Here is an 18,249-nt window from a genome sequence, read left to right on the forward strand (position 1 = left end):
CGACTAAAAGCGGGGAAGAAAGACGTGACCGGGTGAATTGCTCAACAAGAATAGCCTAGCCGTCGATGGTTGAAGCTGTGTGAGAGTTGAAAACCCATTTCCGTCGAGATATCCGTTGGACGGAGCAGGGCACTCGGGCTACAAAATCGGGTTCACAAAGGACGTAGTTTGCCAGTATTACTGGCTGCTGAATTTACCGAACGAGTTTTGTCCTAGGCGAGGCATCGGTTTGGGGTGCGCTTAATTCGATAGTGATCATGGACGTTGGACTTCTCTACTTCGTTAAGAAAATTCTGCTACATTTAACTAGTGTATAGAAGCATCCGGCTGTTGGTGCAAGTCCTAATGCATCTCAAGACGGAAGTATTTCTCCTCCGTTACAAATTGACGGACATCGGTTTGGCGGCTGTAACCCATCCACAATATCGCTAACGACTGTTCGGCAACTTGCCGACAATTGTTCCGCCGTTCTTTCTCTACGCATTGCTTTTGTCTATAACGCTGCGAACGGTGCATCGGAAATAGTATGTAGGTCTGTGGGAGCTTCTAACTCCCCGGCAGACTTCTAGCCGGCGCGTGTACATCCATCCGATTCTATAATAGACTTTGGAAGAGTGCGGACCCTGAAAGTTTACCCAGGAGTCAGTCGCCAGCTGCTACTCGTGGCGAAATCGCGCTTTTTTCAGACTATCGCAGACCCAGTTTAACCCTTGAATAAGCCGCTAACGTTCAATCGAACCCCAGTGCCTTGCAACCTCATTAAAAAAGGAAAAGATACGGGATCGAAGCAAAGCCTCCTCTGAGCGGCGGGCGTCCCATTCGTGGTTGAATTATAAACAACCTTTGAATAAATTCTTGTACAAGGGATTTACGCAGTAACGATCAGCTTCTAAGCCGGTGAGTTTCTTCCTGATTTTATAAGTAAGTTGCGAGGGTGTCGAGCAATGTTTACCGATTGATTAAACTTAATTTGAATTTGAGGAACCTGGGCAACGCCGAAGGCTGTCACCCAGCCATTATATGCAAATTAACAAAAAATTTTCTCTTAAAAAACGTTCAAGCTATTAACGATGATCGTAGGATGACGGCATTTTGAATTCTCCGCGAGAACACGCCAGTATCTTGAAGAGAGTTTGAAAAGCTATCTTTCAAAAAACGCATTAACTTTGGTGAAAATTATAAATCTCAAAATTTTTTTTCCGTACACAACAAATGTATAAATTGATATGTCGACCAATTAGTGCTGGAATTAATGACGCGAATATCTAAAAGGGGTGAATAGCACTTAAATTGGTATTCTATCCTAAATAACTTGTCCTTATTTTGCAACAAATTTGCTGACTGAATAGTAACTGAGCTTTCGAGTTAAGAAGTTTATCGAAAACCGTGGCCCCAATTATTGAATCACGCTTAGCTTTTACTCGCCGCGACTTGCGGATGCTAAGTGGCAGGAGTTCGGATGAATACGGTCTAGAATTAAGATCTCAGCATCGGTCAAACCAATCAGTTTATTCGATTCGATTGTTTAGGAACCCTCTCGTTGACTTGACCGAAATTTATCGAAAAATAAAACCAGTTCGCATTTCACGTCGTAATTCGGACTTTAGGCTTGAATTTGACATCAAGCTCTCAAAAAAAAAAAAAACTCGAAGTAAGTATGGCACTTAAGTGCCTTTAACCCTTTCCTTTCTCGACCCATAATTCCTCCTCAACTTCAATAGATTGACATGATTCTTGAGCCAAATTGTTCACAGAAGATCAGATTTCATTTTATTTCATTTTCACAGAGAAAAGATTTCATCGTAAATGATTGACAGAAATGAACGGAGAAACCTGTTACATGAACGTGTCAATATTGAATAATGTTGAAGCAAGCAGTTTCTCAAAAAGAGAAAAAGAATATTGACCCGGCTAATAAGTTATTCACGAAGAGGCCGGTTCCTCAAGTTTTTCCATTTCGTGTTCAGTAAGAATATAGTTCTAGGAAATACCTATGTAAGCCCCAAATGGCGGCCATCAGTGTATTATATTGTAATTTGACGAGCCCCAAAGCTTGGTTCCGATCCCAACTTGAGAGCAAATTGACGTGAGTAGGATCCTCTGTCCTCGGAGGTTTCTGTTCATAACTCCTAAATTATTATGACTTTGGAAATTGACGGAAGTGGTTTTTTCGCCAGGATGGGGTCCACAAAGCCTTCGATAATTTCTAACGTGTGCGATTTTTCAGAAAATATTCCGGAGAAACGATTCGCTGCAGCGCAGCGGCTCAAGGGCATGGCGATAGACATCAAGCTTTCCAAGTTCAATAACACCCCATGGGGATTCCGGCTTTCCGGTGGAGCAGACTTTCCCCATCCACTCACGGTTGTCAGGGTGAGTCTCTACTCTACTTCTCTAAGCTCGTGTTTTTTCAAATATTCTCAAATCCTGGTTACCTTTCTGCATAATCCCTTGTTCCTGACGGGATTTTCCCATTTCTAATCGCAAATATTTTATGGCCGAATAGGAGATCTCTGGCTTTTCACGCGAAGTTGATCGATTAATTATTAAACCGTTATGCCATGACGGACAAGCGAATGACAAGGCCAGGATTTTATTCGCAAGTTTTTGCAAATTCCGTAATATATTGGCTCGTCGGAGGCTCGGTAGCGCGGAAACGGAGATATCGATTCATCAGCAATCTTGAAATTACTTTTAATGAGCTCGAGGCACGCTTTAGTACTTCAATTATCGTCGATTTTCTCTGCCTCGAAGATCCTTTCACCTCCTCGCTCAAGCCTGTCAAGTATCACTTAACGCGCAGCCAACGGATAACCGTTGACCGTGTAATTCCGGTATTCAAGCTTAGAAACGAGCGAAATTTTCCCCTCCGCAAATTACACCGTCTACTCGAATCGCGCTGGTTTTTCAGGAAGATTCCATCCCCGAATAAAGCATTGTTCCAGTTTCTGCCAAACTCAACGATATCGGACACCAACAGACGTCCGAGAAACTTAGTATTTCCGTCGTTAAATCATTCATAATATATCCGTCTATAAATAACTTCAAACTGGCAGAAACTTATCCGCTGATCGTTACTCGGAGCGTACGAGTAGGACGACCTCCTTTTTTATCCATCATACGTGCGCAGACTCACGCAAGTTTTCAAATCGAACGGCCAAAGAACCCGGCGTCTTTATCACATTAGCTTCGTTCTTGTACCTACAATCACGAATCAGGCGAGAGACTCGACCTGGTTTCTTGATCCCCACGGTCCAACCCTCTTCAAATTTTTTACCGCTCATCCAACAACACCGCGCGATCTTCAAGACTGAGATAAGAATAACAAATTTTGAATTGGAATTAAGGTGGCCCGGGGAAGTCTGGCCGACGATGCCGGGCTGCAGCCAGGTGACGTCCTGATAAGAGTCAACGGCAGTCCTTTGCAGAATCTGACGCACGCACAAGCGCACGATTGGCTGGTGCGAGCTGGTAACAACTTCGTTGTCTCCGTCGTCCGCAATCATCGCATCGCCAAAGAGGCCCATTGACCTCCGGGCATTCTTGATCATAATTGTTGTCCGACCTCTCGTTCAACTTTTCGAGATGGTCTCGGAATGGATTTATATTTTCCAATGCCACAAGGGTACGAGACTCGAAATGAGAAAATAATCCCCTGATGCCAATTCTGGCTATCCAGAGTACTCCGCACGGGTCACAAATATTTTTATAGTTATGATATAAAGTGTTTTTACAAGAAGATTAAAAAAAATATATTGGTATATACTTTTTTACTGTATTGTAGTTTGATTCATGTTCGATGTAATACGTAATTAGGTAGATATGCAGTTAATATTGATATCCTCGTTGTGAATTGTGCGGGCCACATATTACAGAGAGCATGCCCGTATTTTTGCATATCTCGTTCCGCATGAAGAACGTATAACTTCCATATCAATTGCAATGATCATTTGAGTGAATATCCAGTTGCGGAATTGTTTGCGCAATTGACGATTTGGTGCTGACAATATTTTAAAGTCACTGGTTGTGACTGAGCCGTTTATTTGGTGTGATATTTTGACGAAAGGTACAATAATTATGGTGACTGACCTTAATAAACCAAGCGAAAATAACCCATGACAAAAAATTCACAAATAATGAAATTATATTAAATTAAATTGAATTTCACATGTGTTACACTTGTGTGGGATGTTTTTGTTGGGGTTATTTGGTCCCAATACCTATAATTACCGACACCCGGCTAAAACAATCGATATGTTGCATTTAAAATATTTAATTAAAAAAATTAAACAACGCAAAAATACTGGAAGCCGGTGACAGCCATACCGTAAACATGATTATAGGTGTAGAACAAAATTAAGGAGGTACCTTGGTCGATTTCGACGTTGACGTTGATATCGCCAAAATATCGGAGTCCGCGTACCTCAAACACGTAAAAGGACTCAACAGCTTCACTCTATACAAAATTATGAACAAAAACACTCCACTGCATTTTCATTTGACGCAGAAATAAATAAATGGCATGAATTCTACCAAGTTACTATTTCGATTTCGTAGAATCCGTACCATTTTTCTTATTCCTACACCAAATGAAAAAGGATTGGAGTTTTTTTTTTCTTGAAAATTGCATATAAAATAGGGCTGTTAAGCTTCTTTTCCATTTCAGATACGGGATTTCGATATTTGGAGATATATACGTCAACGTCGACGTCGACCAGGGCATCGTCTTAATACGGGGGGAGTAGGTTTAGGACAACGTTTTTTTTAGTGATTTTCAAGAATCTTTTTTGCAAGAAATACATGTATATAATTTATTGAAACCTTGAGAACATTTTAGACATAAATTGAAGTAAATATGGTTATTTTTTTAAGTATTACCTCGGAAAATATCGAAGATATCTTTGATATCTCTATTGAATAAATATATATATAAAATATTCTCAAAGTTTCAATAAATTATATACATTCATTTCTGTGCAAAAAAATTCAAAAGATCACTAAAAAAACGTAGTCCTAAGCCTATCACTCCCCCGCTTGACTTCATTTTCCTTTTTTTGAAGCACCCTTTATGGGCTTAAGATCTGTTGATATTACGTTCGTTCAACATGGGCGCGGAGGAGTTCCAGGGGGCGAAACCACCACCGGTGTGGGGGGGGGGGGGGCTGAGCCAATAATTAAACAGAACAACAAAACTATATTATTATTTATATTTACCAGCGATTAACTCCTGTGGTATCATTTCTTCGTCACAAAAATCACTTTCCATGTTAGACTCTTGAAGAGAAAACACAAATCGGTTAACAGCACGCACCTGTTCACTCTTGAGCTTCTCACTCACGACTAATCTGCGTATACAAACTTGTACTCTTAGGGTCTTACACTACGAATAACAGAAACAGTGCTCCGTATGACAACTCGGGGACGTTCGAGTTCGGCAAATGGTAAACAAAGAGGCGTTGCCTATCTTTCAAGAAATACACTGCTTTCGAACTTACAATTCGCAGAATCAATCCGACCTCAACTATGAGTGGGGGGAACAAGAATTTGGGGAATTTACGGATTTACGAAAGACGGGATCTTACACCTGCAAAACGGTGCGTAAAATCCCATTTTACGCGTACGTATGGCACAAAAAATTTTCACGACTCAATTCTACGTGCTGACAGCACAGACGGAATCTGCGATTAACAAGTCAAATTGAAAGCTAAAAAACACCAGCCGTGTATTATTCGATCCCCTGTCGCCCCGTTGGCGTTACATGACAACCAAAAGGGGTCTTTGAAGTTACGGTAGAACCCCTTTTTATTCGAGCGAACAATTTTCACTTCCTGAAATATTTTCTATATTCAATGTTATGACGAAAACATTGTATAGTCAAAGTTTGACAATGACTGGAGTACTTTTAAAACAATTGCAAACATTTTTAAGGTGAATTTTTTGGTCGTTATATAAAATTTATTGTTCCAGTGTTATTTTTACGGTAAAAGTTTATACGGCACAAATAGAAAATATAGGTATAGAATTTACGTGCGGTATTTATAGGTTTAATCGCTAAAGACAACATTTATATTTTACGCGCACACTCTTTCAAGTTCGTAATAACTGAATTGTGAAGTATCCTTGGGAAGTCTCTCCCTCGTACCTTTTACGACGGACGCATTTACTTTGACTGCCTATAGGTATGACGAGGAATCCTCACTTTGACTCGATTACACTTCAAAAGGCTAGTAAACTGGTGTAATAAGACTGCGTTATGAAAAAAATTCCATTGAAACATGCAGGCCTTTCAAAAATATTATCTTTTATGGCGTGTCCTGCGTACATATAATATATATGTATACCTATATAATTTATTTACCTCTTTCAGCATTGGAGAAAGATTAAATAAGAATGAGATTGAGATTGTCGTTTTAAAAAAATATCGTCTTATTTTTATTTAATTACAGGGTAATCCGACAGGCTATTTGCTCAGACTTTTAGTATAAAAGTGATTTCATGACTTCTAACGACTTCAAGTGATTTCAGATCACTTCAGCTGATATTAACTGTCTGCAGCTGATATCATCTCAATTCCGGTGCCTTCGTATGCTATAAACTTGGATTTCTTTCTTATTTCGATCGACTTATTTTCAAACTAAATGTGCAAAAAGACGCGAAAGATTTACCTGTCAGTGATCTCTCTACGGGCGTGATTCTGCCAAGATAGTAGATCGTATCATGTTACTGTCTTATGATTAAGGCGAGAGAGATTACACCAAATCCGACGTCACGTCGAGGGTAAAAGGGATGAGAGGCAAAAAGGAAAAGGACGAGTAAACATGGATCAAGAAATGTAAATACAATATATAATTTAATTTCGTTTTAATATATTAGATATTGTTCACGTAATGTGTGTATATTTATATTTATATGTATATTATATAACTCTCGTGCTGTAATTCACCTTAACAATAATCATCATGTTTTTATATTCTTTGCTTATATCGATAATTTACACGATACTGTACAATATATATACGTGTTCTTTGTTTCTCTGTATACGTAGCAACGGCATCTCACGTTTAAATCGAGACCTCTAGGCTGCGATAGCGATTAAACAATATTAATTCATCATTATCAATTAATCGTTAAAAAACTAACGTTAAATAAAATGAGATAAAACAACAAAACACGTGTAAGAATAAAGGAACATGAACGACACAACGCGATGTAAGTAACAAACACGCACCGTACGTCTGTAGAGAAAACTCTCTCGCAAGCTGAAGTTACCAAAGCTTTTCTCAATCTGATTATCGCTCTCAGGGACGAAATACGTCAGTATCCTAAATTTCGAGCGGGTCTTTGCTACACGTTAGACAGACGGTTGAAAATGTTTATATTTTTATATGTACACGTATAGGTAATTCTCAAAGGGTAATCGTTTCGGTTTCGGTATCGGTATCGTGTTGCGCCTGAGGTGTGTATCGTAATATTTATGATCTTGGGCACGCGTCCACCGTTTTGCACAAATATTTCTCCTTCTTTTTCACTCAGCACTCAATTTTTTTAATTGATATAGACATGTTCAACGAGAGGACCGCACCGCTTCGATTTATTCGATATAAATATACACTTTGGTTGAATATTGTTTTCATTATTATTACTTGCTTTTATTCTTCTTATTTTTTTACTTATCCTGGTTTTATATATAGTAATTAATATTATTGGTTAATGCTAATTAAAAATAAATACCTTTGCGCACCCAGTATACCTGCGTATAGGTGTATACGTATGATTATGTATTTATTTATCTAGTACCTAGCATATGTATTTATATAAAACTTTTCTGCAATTTTCGTCAAACTACTTACTATTATTAACGCTCCAACGGTTCGCCGCATGGCTGTATAAAATACAATCAGGTACAAAAGTAGCATCCACGTGCTTGTTTATATATAATATAAATCAGAAATTTAGGTATTTCGCAAAAATATTTCTCATCAGTTTAAATTTTTCTCGATTCTTCAATCCGTTTTTCTTTGGTGTTTTATTCATATTATTTTGCGAATTTATTTCTTCGTCTATTTCTTCTTACTTATTATCTCGTTTTTCGAATGCTGTTTTTCTTCGGTTTAAATACATAGGATTGCAATCAACCGTTGGCAGCGTTCCTTACATTTATATATCCTACATCGTAATAATATTATTTTAAAATTTAAATAAATAATTGGTGCGCTGATGTCCTTGACATACAGTATACGGAGCACCGTGACAGAGAGCAAATATTTCAAAACGTGTTCTCACCCGCCTGACAGCCTTTTAAATGACGATCATATTTTTTTTTTTCCTTAATTAGGTTAATATTTTATTTAATTCTTTAATTCTTTAAAATTTGGTTAAAATCACACGATTTGATGATTCACACTTAGTCGTTGCTCATATTCGAGGAGGAAAACTGAACCATTCGTCGATCTAGGTATTTACACTTAAAAACTTAAGATATGCTTAAGTCGTGCCTAGCGCATCATAGCCGTTTTTCAATACTATCGCTCTGTCGCCGAGCGAACGAACCGAGAATTAAGTCTTTGTATCAGTCAGTATCAGGACTCGCTTCGACCGGTGACAGCGGTAGCTTGAAACGGATTTCGAGCCACATATAAATCAGTAAAATCAAAGTATCAAGCCATTCGAAATTCACCCCGTGTCCGTATAACTGCACTTAGATTGCACATAAACTAAACGGCAATTCAATGCTATTATATGGTCCCAGTAAACTCGCTGTACGAGGTCACCAACGCGGTTGCATCGAAGCACGTCGAATATCACCGAAGCGAATGCCTGACACTTGGACTTTGAATAGGTAAAACTTTCTGACTGACTCGACTCGTTGAATTAAACCGACGACTCACAATCAGTCAAATATCGCGTCAGCTCTTATGACAAAGAGCCCAACGCGAGTTCGAATCGCTGTTTACATATTTGCCAGGTTTAAAACGCGGTTCAACCTCAATCCTCTGACACGACCGTGAAAGGAGCTTATGAATTTAAGCCTGCTCAAGTGCTGGCCAAGTACGGATCGCGAGGACGGTATTGAAGTCAAATTGAGGAGGCATAATCGTCCCGACGCTATGTATAATCTACTGCTCGATACTGTGACCCTCGTTAGTGTCTTCGTTTTCATCGATGTCCGAATTTTCCGAGGCTGATTCAACCAAGGACCTATCGTGATTCGTACGATGATTCGGGCTGTCGCTTTGCGAATTCGCAATATCAATCCAGTGCTGTCTGTTACTTCGAACTCCTTCCTCCAACGGCTCCAGCTTATCCGAAAGCAGCGCGAATGCCTGTGAAAATAATTAGGTCAATTCATTACATAATAATGAATTGTTTTCTAACACATTTAACGGTTGTCAAAAATTCATAATCTTTGTTTTAATTGCTCTGGTGGAAATTGTGCAATTGTTACTGATATGAAGTTCGACTTACCTTGTATATCGGAAGGCAAATGGAATCGATAAAGTCGACTTGCATCATCGGTAATTGGTCCTCTTTTTCTCTGTTCATAATATCCTGTAATTACAAGGTTTACGTACTTTTATTTTAACGATCTTCTACTAATGTCAGTATGATAACATACGCATCAACGTATTTTTAGTTTATCGTTATGATTGTCGAAACCAATACTGATGTGAAAGAGAAAAGAAAAACACCGCGTGTACCAGAAACGAGAAAACCAAGAGCAAGAATCTCACTTTCATAACTCATCGACTAACTGTTCCTCGGTTATAGATTATTTCCTGCAATTCCAGATATTTAATTAACTTTCTCTGACATGGGTAGGACGAAACTAAAGTCAAATTTCACCGGAAAATCTATTTCTAATAACAGTAACGAGGATGTGGAAACTCACGTTAAACCTACGCGTGTCGGGAGAGACTTATTCCAAACGACTAGAGTTCCATTGAATTTCCTAATTTCAAAGTGTGCTAAAACTAATTCACGTCGCAAATTACGATGGTAATTACAGCCGGGGATCAGTTAAATTTGAGATTCAATGTGACAAACTTGTGCTTTGGCAAAGGCGATAGATACGCGGCGCATAATTAGGCGGGATAGTAAGTTCGCCGGATCTACTTACAATAGGAGTAATGTTCAATGTTTGTCTCTCGATGTCACCCTGTTCGAAGAACTCGCTGGTCACGAGTTCGGCGACGCGTTTTTCGACCTCCCAGGGTTTTGTGATCGCTGCCAAGTCGCAGACGGTCATCAACATGCCACGTAACAGTTCGCGGTGTTCACCTAGCGCCCAATTGTACGACCCACCCTGGGCTAGACTGAGGAATGCTCCTCTCTTGCGAAAATAGACGGCCAAATCGGTCGATAGGATGGCCTCCTCCAGGACCTTGACTACTCGGGAATATTCGTCCGGCGAGACGTTTGCTAGGATCTGATTACCATGGCTGCTAAGAATCATCAAGCACTGGTCGAAGTGGTGGTGTTCCATCGTAGACGTGGAATAAAGTCGTGCCAACGGCGAAGACGCTCTGAATCGAAAAAAAATCCTTCCGTTACGAGTGTTTCTCAACCCACAAAAGAAGCTCAGCGTATTTTCGTCGACTCGGATAACATATGTATTTAACTATTTATACGGGGTTCGGTTATATTCCACGAAGACGCAGCTTACTTGATTTGAAACGAGTTGTTGGTCCCCCGGTGATCAAGATCGTGACACAAGCAGGCAATTATCAATGCTAGGCATTCGATTTCTCCGAAGATTTTCCACCATTGAGTGGCCTGAAAAAACAAACGAGAGCATTATAGGTATATTTAAGAAAAGTACGATCACCAGAGTGTAAAAGACTTCCCCGAACGAATTTTCGTCATATATTCATGTAAATCGGAGAATAGTTGTTTCAAAAGGTTTGGCAAAACGACTTTAACTAAATCCTCCTTGCATCGAGACTCGGTTTACACTTTTTTTTACGTATTCTTTGTTTTTCCTTCTTTAAAACGATGTTATTCGTAATCAAAGTTTGGAATTTGTCACGTAATCGCTGATCGTTAAAACAGAGTTAAAGTGCAATAAAATTTATATTTCCACTAGACTCACCGTAAGGATGGCAAACATCATTTGAGACACGTTGAAAGCGTGTCGCCAGTTATGATACGTGACGTTCCTGTAGTTCTTCTTGACGCTAAGTAACCATCGGCAAAGAACTTCGTAATCGATGTGAAATCGTTCGACGAAGTCAAGGTCTAGGAACATGCGAAGACAGGCGGCGAGTGTCTCGTCGTCCTTCATATGAATGTCGTCGAACTTAAAATCGTGGAGCTGGAAATGCGCCGCAGAAGGAACCCGCAACTCCTGCTGAGTGGAGCAAGTGCCCAAAAATAAATGTAAGTATCGAGTTTCAGCCAATTGCTTCGAAACGAAGACTCCGGTCGTTATACGTAAAAGGATTGTGAAATCCATATCATATCTCTAGAATCGTCTCAGTTCCAGATCAACACTTAACACAGTTATGATTTGAATGAACTAACCCTCAGTCTTAGCGCGTCTTCTAGAGACGCTGAAGCGTGATAACTCAAAACCTCGAGGGTGACGCTCTGCTTCGCCATCGCTATCACAGCCTTTTCGTACCTATAAATGAAATCGATATTTAGATAATAATTAAAGAACCACGATAATTTCCTTTCTTTGACACATTTCATACCGCTGAATCGACTAGCATAATTTATATTTTCCGAATGAAAATAGTTCGATTACGGGATTACTCACATGTGAGTGTTGTGGATACCCATACCACAGAAAATGGCAAACGCCTCGACGAAGTTCTCGTCATTTTTAGTAAACGCGAGGTCGTCGAACTTGTTTATCAGTTGAATAACGCCTATTATTTGCCCCGAGGAGTTCTTGATTGGCATACAAAGAATTCCACGGTGGCGGAACCCCGTGCCGTTATCAACCGATGGGTCGAACCTGACGTCCTCGTAGGCATTGGGGATATTCACCGTCTGTCGAAGGAGTAATACAATGTAAAAAGTATTGCACAGGTCGGGAGAGATAAGCTGCATCGATTTTTAACGATTCGAACAATATTCACAAATTTCCGTTTTCACCGAGTAAAATTACATCCGGATTATATTAGTAATATTATACTAAACTTTCGAAAAGGATATAAATGACAACGACGTATGAACAAATCATGTATTTCTCGGATAAAACAGCTTCAGACCGCGGTGAAACGGATGAAGAGAGTAATTGTGAATAAAACGAAATTAAAGACTCACCTCACCGGTTGTGGCTACGTAACCGGTAATACCGACGTTGATAGGAAATCTGCTTTCAAAGGGACTGTAAGAGGTGAAAAAATAGACCATGAGTTAGATCGAGAGAACTTAATACACCATCTGTAAAAGGTGTAAATAAAAAATGGAGTGGCAATTACAAACTTCATTCACCTAGTGCGGGAATCCGAATCCTCTCCGGCGAGGTCACTCGCCTCGAAGTCAAAGACGCGGGAGAAGCTGATCTTCGACGCCTTGTGGACCAAAAGAACCTGTCGAATGTAAAGCGGAAAATTAATTAAAGTGATATCTCTGTAACGGGGTTATACACGTATTTTACACGGATGGAAATATTCAGCGGAAGCGTCGCCGTAAATTGCTGGATAAGTAATTAGTGATTACATAAAATTGCGCAGGCACGTCCTCTTGTCTACATAACGATACGCGTTGTTATTTTGAGGCGCGATCGCTAAGCGAAACGCCTTCAAGATTCGACATCGTGAAAAACACCGCTTCGTAAATAAATTGTCTTCCTCGATTAACGAGGAGGCCTTTCATCTCACTCACATTATCAGCCACGCATGCGAGATGAATTTTCAATTCTCGATTCCGAAGATCCGCCTTAGCCAATTGGAACGATTATTAGAGAAAATTTCTCTTCAATTGCATGAGAAATCTTCAAAACCGTTGTTACTATACTTGAAAAATCCGGAATAAAAATTCCTGGAGTATAGAAACGGGTTCGTAAAAAAAAATATGGAGAGTTTCGGGATCTGACACGGTACGTGTCGAGAATGCTCGATAAACGATTTAAGGGCAACGCATCATCCCTCGTAAAGAATCGAGCTAACCGGACATCGCCGTTTCCGGATATCAGGCGCCGGGTAATCCAGGTGGTCAAAAACCACGGCAACGGATTTCGTGATGGAAATTGGCACAGAGTCGAAGGCGTGAGTCAGTGCGTGCCGTGCCAGCGGGCAAAGTCTTATAAATAAACGCGGACCCGTGGCGCACGCATTGCGGAGACGAGCATAGACGATATCGCCTCCTCTCGACCCCTTTTCGAAGATGCCAAGGAAGCAGGTGCCTCTGGTGTCCGATGCAACTCCGTAACCCAAGAGTGATAAAATTGGTCCACTAAATTTCCAAGCGGGTCAACTTTCGCTTGTTTTTTTTCTAAAAATTCCTTCGTTAGAATAATTGCTGCAGTAGAATCGATGGACAGACAATATTCGGACTGCGAGTAAAATGACGAATGGTGTTCAACTTTAAGGGTCATTTGTACTCCAAAACTGCGGTGAACGTTTCTCGAGTGACTGTCTCCCGAATTTGTTACACGCCATGATTGTCGTGTCAAAAGTTTGGTTTCCACCTCTTGCCTTAGGCGAAGTACAGAAACGGTCAAAATTCTGATACCGTGCCTCGTAATTTGATCAAGCTGTAACCCCTCTTTCAACCCTCGTTTCGAGGGATGATGGAAACAAAAAGTAATTTCCACGGATAATACCAGAATTTTGATGGCCACTCTGCCTGCTTGTATCATCAAAGATAAGACTAATGTCAATCTCTTTCAATTTCCTGCCCTGTGTCGGTTCCTTAAAAACTGGCGAATAAATTTGTAGACGAGATTGTGAAAAACATCGAGTAGAAAAAAACTTTGCAGGTTTTTAACCCCTTTTCAGGGGTCGTACATAGTTCCTAGGTAGCTTTCGTTTATGGGTATAACTTTGAACCTAAATCATGAGAACCGAGTTAAAGTTCGAGACAAGCTTATCCGACGGAATATAAACTTCGATTTGACAAAATTCAGATTTCTAGCCAGCTTAAACTTTGGAAGACAGATCGCGTTTAATAAAAAATTATTACAAATAAGTTCCAGGGTAAAATTTACCGGGCAATCGATACCTGATACCGTTTTATAAGGGGATCGAAAAAGGGGAAGAACTTTGCACCGATCGAGATGACCGATGGTGTAACTCTTTTATGACAGAAACCGTCGTCAAGTGTCCCTGACTCGGCGTATAGGAATTCTGTCGTAACCACGTGCTCCCTACATACCAACCACCACACCGAAGTGTACCTACTACATGCATATATAGCCTAAGCGGCGTGATATATGACGCAACAAACTTTTTACCGTCGCGCCTAACGACTTCGAACAGCAATCCTAACATTTCGTGTATCGTATACACGGACGTACACATCCGAAGAAATATGTGGAACGGGGACCCTGAGGAAATGGCGCAGTTTCTGCCGCGAGTTATTTAGTTCAAGCATGTATATGAAAGAAGAAGGAGAAAAAAATAACCGTGACTTCTCGAGTTCCTATATAAGGGCCGCTGCTGATATTATATATACCTTATAGATTTGAAAAGATTCCTGCACGTTGTAAACGCACTTGCACACTTACCTGGACTCGTTGACACTGTATGAGGGACTGGGTGTGGGTCAGAATCCTGAAGACCATGTGCTCGATGGTGCTCTGTTCCTCGAATATCATCCGCGCCAAATCGAGAAGAACCTTGGAAACGCATAAGGAACAAAAGCGTGAGTGGATATCAATGAAGACCGGGCTTTCACACTCACTTTCATCAGATTCATTCTGTGGTGGGAGTGAAACATTTTTTTCTAGGACAAGACGAAGGAGGGGCTGAAGCACGATGTACAATAATGAGAGAAAAGCGATCTTTGAACGAAACCCGATACTTTCGCCGAATCATTCACAGCTTTCATTTTAGGGGCTACTAGGGAAAGGGTCTAAATAGCGTGGAAAGGGGAGTGAAACTCGTGTTAGCGATAGCCGATACAAATTTTCACTTTGCCGGAGAATCGACGAGAATTTAAGAGACGGTAAAACGGATACAAGAGAGACTTACTTCTGAAAATTGGGCTGATTTCCCAACAGCCTACGCGTAGATTTTTTTACGGGTAGAAAAAACCCTTTATTGCCAAAGTTATTCGCCTGAACGGTCATTCAGAGTGGCTTTGTTACGATGTAAAAGTTGGAATCTACGCGTAAGACGTTGCCGCTTAACTCTTGTCAGATTAGATTATGCAGTCAATTGAAACACAGATAGATTTCCCGAGAGATAAGACAAGTGTTTCGAGTTCGTTTATCTACGATTCTGATCCTTTCGAGTGGACACCTGTAAATCAGACGAATTTACAGGCTTTCCGCTAATTCGTCTTTTTTTTTCATATCCGTACATGTATATATATATCATGTAATATAGATTTTCTTAGCAACGTATTTGCCAATAGGATCGCTCGGCGCAAACGACACGGCTGTAAGCTGATCCCAATCTCATCTACATTGGCACACAGCTTTCGATTACAAGCAACAATGTTAGCGATCGCGTTAACTTTAAGTACCTAGGGCTGAACGAGGGGTAAGAGGGACACGTGTTTCAACACCCCTAGGAACAGACCCACTTTCCGTGATCACTTTCCACCAACGCAATATCGTCAGAATCGATCGTTCACTTATCACGAAACCGACTTACCTGATTCCGTTTCACCTCCAACTGACTCTTCTCGTAGAGCTGTGCGTTCCTAAGACCAATGCCACAGAACTGGAGATATCCGGCGAACACCTTTTCATCTTGCGTTGTGAATTGGCCCTCGCCCCCAAGTTTGTTGATCACCTGGGCGACCCCGACCACGTCTCCGCTGCAGTCCTTGATGGGCATGCAGAGCAGAGCTCTGGTTCTGTACCCCGTTAAAGCGTCTATCTCCCGGTTGAACCTGGCGTCCTGTAAAGATGACCGACCGTTAGATAGGAACTCAGGAACGCTCTCTGAATCAAATATATCAGTGAAACAAAGTTGGAAGCTATAGACCCGAGAAAGCAGAAAGTTCCGGAAACGTCGAAGATGCGTTCTATTTTTGGTCACGGTTATAGTACAGTGCATCATCTGGCTTGAAGTACCACTTCAAATACACAGGAAGTGTAGTAATGTTGAGTGAAGAAAATACCATATTCGTTACGGGATTCGTTACCGGTCTGAGAATCTGTGGAATTTATGAAAACCTCTGCTGAAAATTTGAAGATTTTCAAATCACTCTTGCGCCTTCTTTATCTACGGGATTGGTTATTCGAGGAATGCGTGCTGCAGGCAAAGCGCGTAAAACAATGTTTCAGATATCGCCGAGGATTGAATGTATATACGCGTATGTTTGTGCGTCGATGTCTCTTTGCCTCTACATGCACCCGAGTGCCAAAGCCATTGTCTCGAGTCTAGGGCGAAAGATGCACGGAAGCGGAGGATTGCAGTGCGTCTGCGGCGAACATCTGTTTCACCGTAACGGATGACGCGTCCATCCGTCAGGCCAGACGCAGCAGCTTTAGCTATACATATATAGGTATGCATATATATATATATATATACCCTACGGCAAATAGTAGCATCCTGCTAAGTGTTAGCCGGAAATCACAGCTGGCTTGACAGTCGACGAGGAATGAAGATCTCGCCGGAGAAGACAACGACGGAATTCTATGACGCAGCCGTCTCTGATCCGCCTTATGATATACGTGATCGTATAAGAGTTTTGTCGGCTCTCTATATATATTTTATATATTCGATCGCGTATAATGAGGTCTGGGCGTCGCGACGCGAAGAAGAAATTGATTGCCGTGTCACGTAACAAATCTTCATCTTAGGTAACACGGATCCACACTATGTGGACGAACAAACGTTGTCACACCTAACAATAAACTGAATCTCATATGTGTAGAAAAAGAATTCTATCGACGCACGTTTCCTTTTTCAGGAAAGAACAAATTTCTCCTGTTACTCGGCATTGAAAACAAAAAATATATCAAAGTGGGCCGCAAACTTTGCCAAAATTTGTCATCCGAATTATGAGACAATTAATCGACGGTGAGAGTGCAATTGATATCACATCTGGAACTATTATAATTAGAACAAATCCGTAGTTATCTAATTTTTATAGCATCGAGTTACAATCCCTAGAGGCCAAGACGCCAGACACCGTGTTTTTAAATTTGCATCTGTGTAATAGACCTGGAATAGAACCTTTCGTAACAAATTCTGGCTGTTCGTGTATCGCATTCGTATATGAGCACAGAAAATGTTCAGATCTAAGTAAGAAGTAAATTCTCCGAATACGCGTTGGACTTTTTTGATAAACGAAAAATTTTGTTTCTTTCCTTAAAAAAAACGAAGGGAGAAAAGAGAGAAAAAGATTAGAACCAATCAACCGTTATTGTAAGTAAATTTGACCGTTTTTGGTGCAGTAAACGACACGATATTCCGATGCCATAATACATATCCATCGATCCCGTGCGTCACGGGATATCAAGAGAGTCTAGGTCACACATATACCGTGTACAGGAGGTAACCATCAATATGTATGAGGTCCGGACCCTTCAGCTCCGCCTTTGGTTGGGTACATAGAGCTATTACTGCTTATACCTTCGCGAAATCTGATATCCGACGTGAATACGACACCACCGGACTCCGTTCGCAATTGCAGCCAGCACTCATACGGTGCTTGTAAAAGGCATGAACGAAAAAGGAATGGGTAAAACGGTTGTGAAAACCTCGAGGAAAAGAAAAGCTCGTTCTTCCTTGAGGAAGGAGGAAACTTGCCTTGTACGCGTCAGGAATATTGACGGGTTCCCCGCTCTCCGCGACGTAACCGACGATCCCCGTACCCCAGGGTATTCTAATCTCGTCTTTCTTCTCCATCTCAAGGAGGGTGGACCTCGAACACACGTCGAACAGCTTCGAGACGAGACATCGACTCCTCGAATATGATTGATTCCTCCCTTGACCGTGATCACGATTCCGGTTATTGTGCGGCGTACAACCGCCGCCCCTTTCACCCTGGACTAGAAACAGCGATCCTCTGTCCGCGTGCAGCAATGTGCTCACGTTCTGGAGAATTTTGTGACACAGCGATCTCACGTCCAGCTCATTGCAGATGTCCTTTACCTGTGTACAGAGTCAGGGTATAAGA

At 41.0% G+C, this 18,249-nt stretch overlaps 2 protein-coding genes across 7 annotated transcripts in view; one reads left to right on the forward strand and one right to left on the reverse strand.

The window, feature by feature from the left end:
- The first annotated feature begins 576 nt into the window (after positions 1–576).
- LOC124416666 (PDZ and LIM domain protein 2-like) lies at positions 577–4,067 on the forward strand. Its single transcript, XM_046897937.1, has 3 exons — positions 577–897; positions 2,242–2,373; positions 3,348–4,067. The coding sequence occupies exons 2-3, from the start codon at positions 2,275–2,277 to the stop codon at positions 3,528–3,530; spliced, it is 282 nt and encodes a 93-aa protein (XP_046753893.1). The 5' UTR covers positions 577–897; positions 2,242–2,274; the 3' UTR covers positions 3,531–4,067.
- A 4,000-nt stretch (positions 4,068–8,067) lies between these two features.
- Positions 8,068–18,249, reverse strand: part of LOC124416470 (dual 3',5'-cyclic-AMP and -GMP phosphodiesterase 11) — an 89,863-nt gene continuing 79,681 nt past the window's right edge. For 5 of the 6 annotated variants that reach the window (XM_046897583.1, XM_046897584.1, XM_046897579.1 and 2 more), the window contains 12 exons: positions 17,880–18,224; positions 15,771–16,019; positions 14,678–14,788; positions 12,442–12,539; positions 12,271–12,334; positions 11,759–11,994; positions 11,521–11,620; positions 11,090–11,347; positions 10,664–10,773; positions 10,118–10,523; positions 9,466–9,549; positions 8,068–9,323 (listed from right to left, as the gene is read on the reverse strand). In XM_046897583.1, coding sequence (XP_046753539.1) covers positions 9,117–9,323; positions 9,466–9,549; positions 10,118–10,523; positions 10,664–10,773; positions 11,090–11,347; positions 11,521–11,620; positions 11,759–11,994; positions 12,271–12,334; positions 12,442–12,539; positions 14,678–14,788; positions 15,771–16,019; positions 17,880–18,224 — 2,268 coding nt within the window. In that variant the 3' untranslated portion in view covers positions 8,068–9,116. The remainder of the gene's footprint in view (positions 9,324–9,465; positions 9,550–10,117; positions 10,524–10,663; positions 10,774–11,089; positions 11,348–11,520; positions 11,621–11,758; positions 11,995–12,270; positions 12,335–12,441; positions 12,540–14,677; positions 14,789–15,770; positions 16,020–17,879; positions 18,225–18,249) is intronic. The other variant, XM_046897580.1, reaches the window with a different exon arrangement.

Source organism: Diprion similis, chromosome 2 (assembly GCF_021155765.1).
Source record: "Diprion similis isolate iyDipSimi1 chromosome 2, iyDipSimi1.1, whole genome shotgun sequence".
In the NCBI taxonomy this organism is placed as follows: domain Eukaryota; kingdom Metazoa; phylum Arthropoda; class Insecta; order Hymenoptera; family Diprionidae; genus Diprion; species Diprion similis.

Bases quoted from the DNA above. Each gene is read 5' to 3' on its own strand.
- LOC124416666 (XM_046897937.1), top strand. From the start codon at position 2,275: ATGGCGATAGACATCAAGCTTTCCAAGTTCAATAACACCCCATGGGGA. The intron at 2,374-3,347 runs GTGAGTCTCTAC...ATTGGAATTAAG, and splicing joins ATCCACTCACGGTTGTCAGG to GTGGCCCGGGGAAGTCTGGC.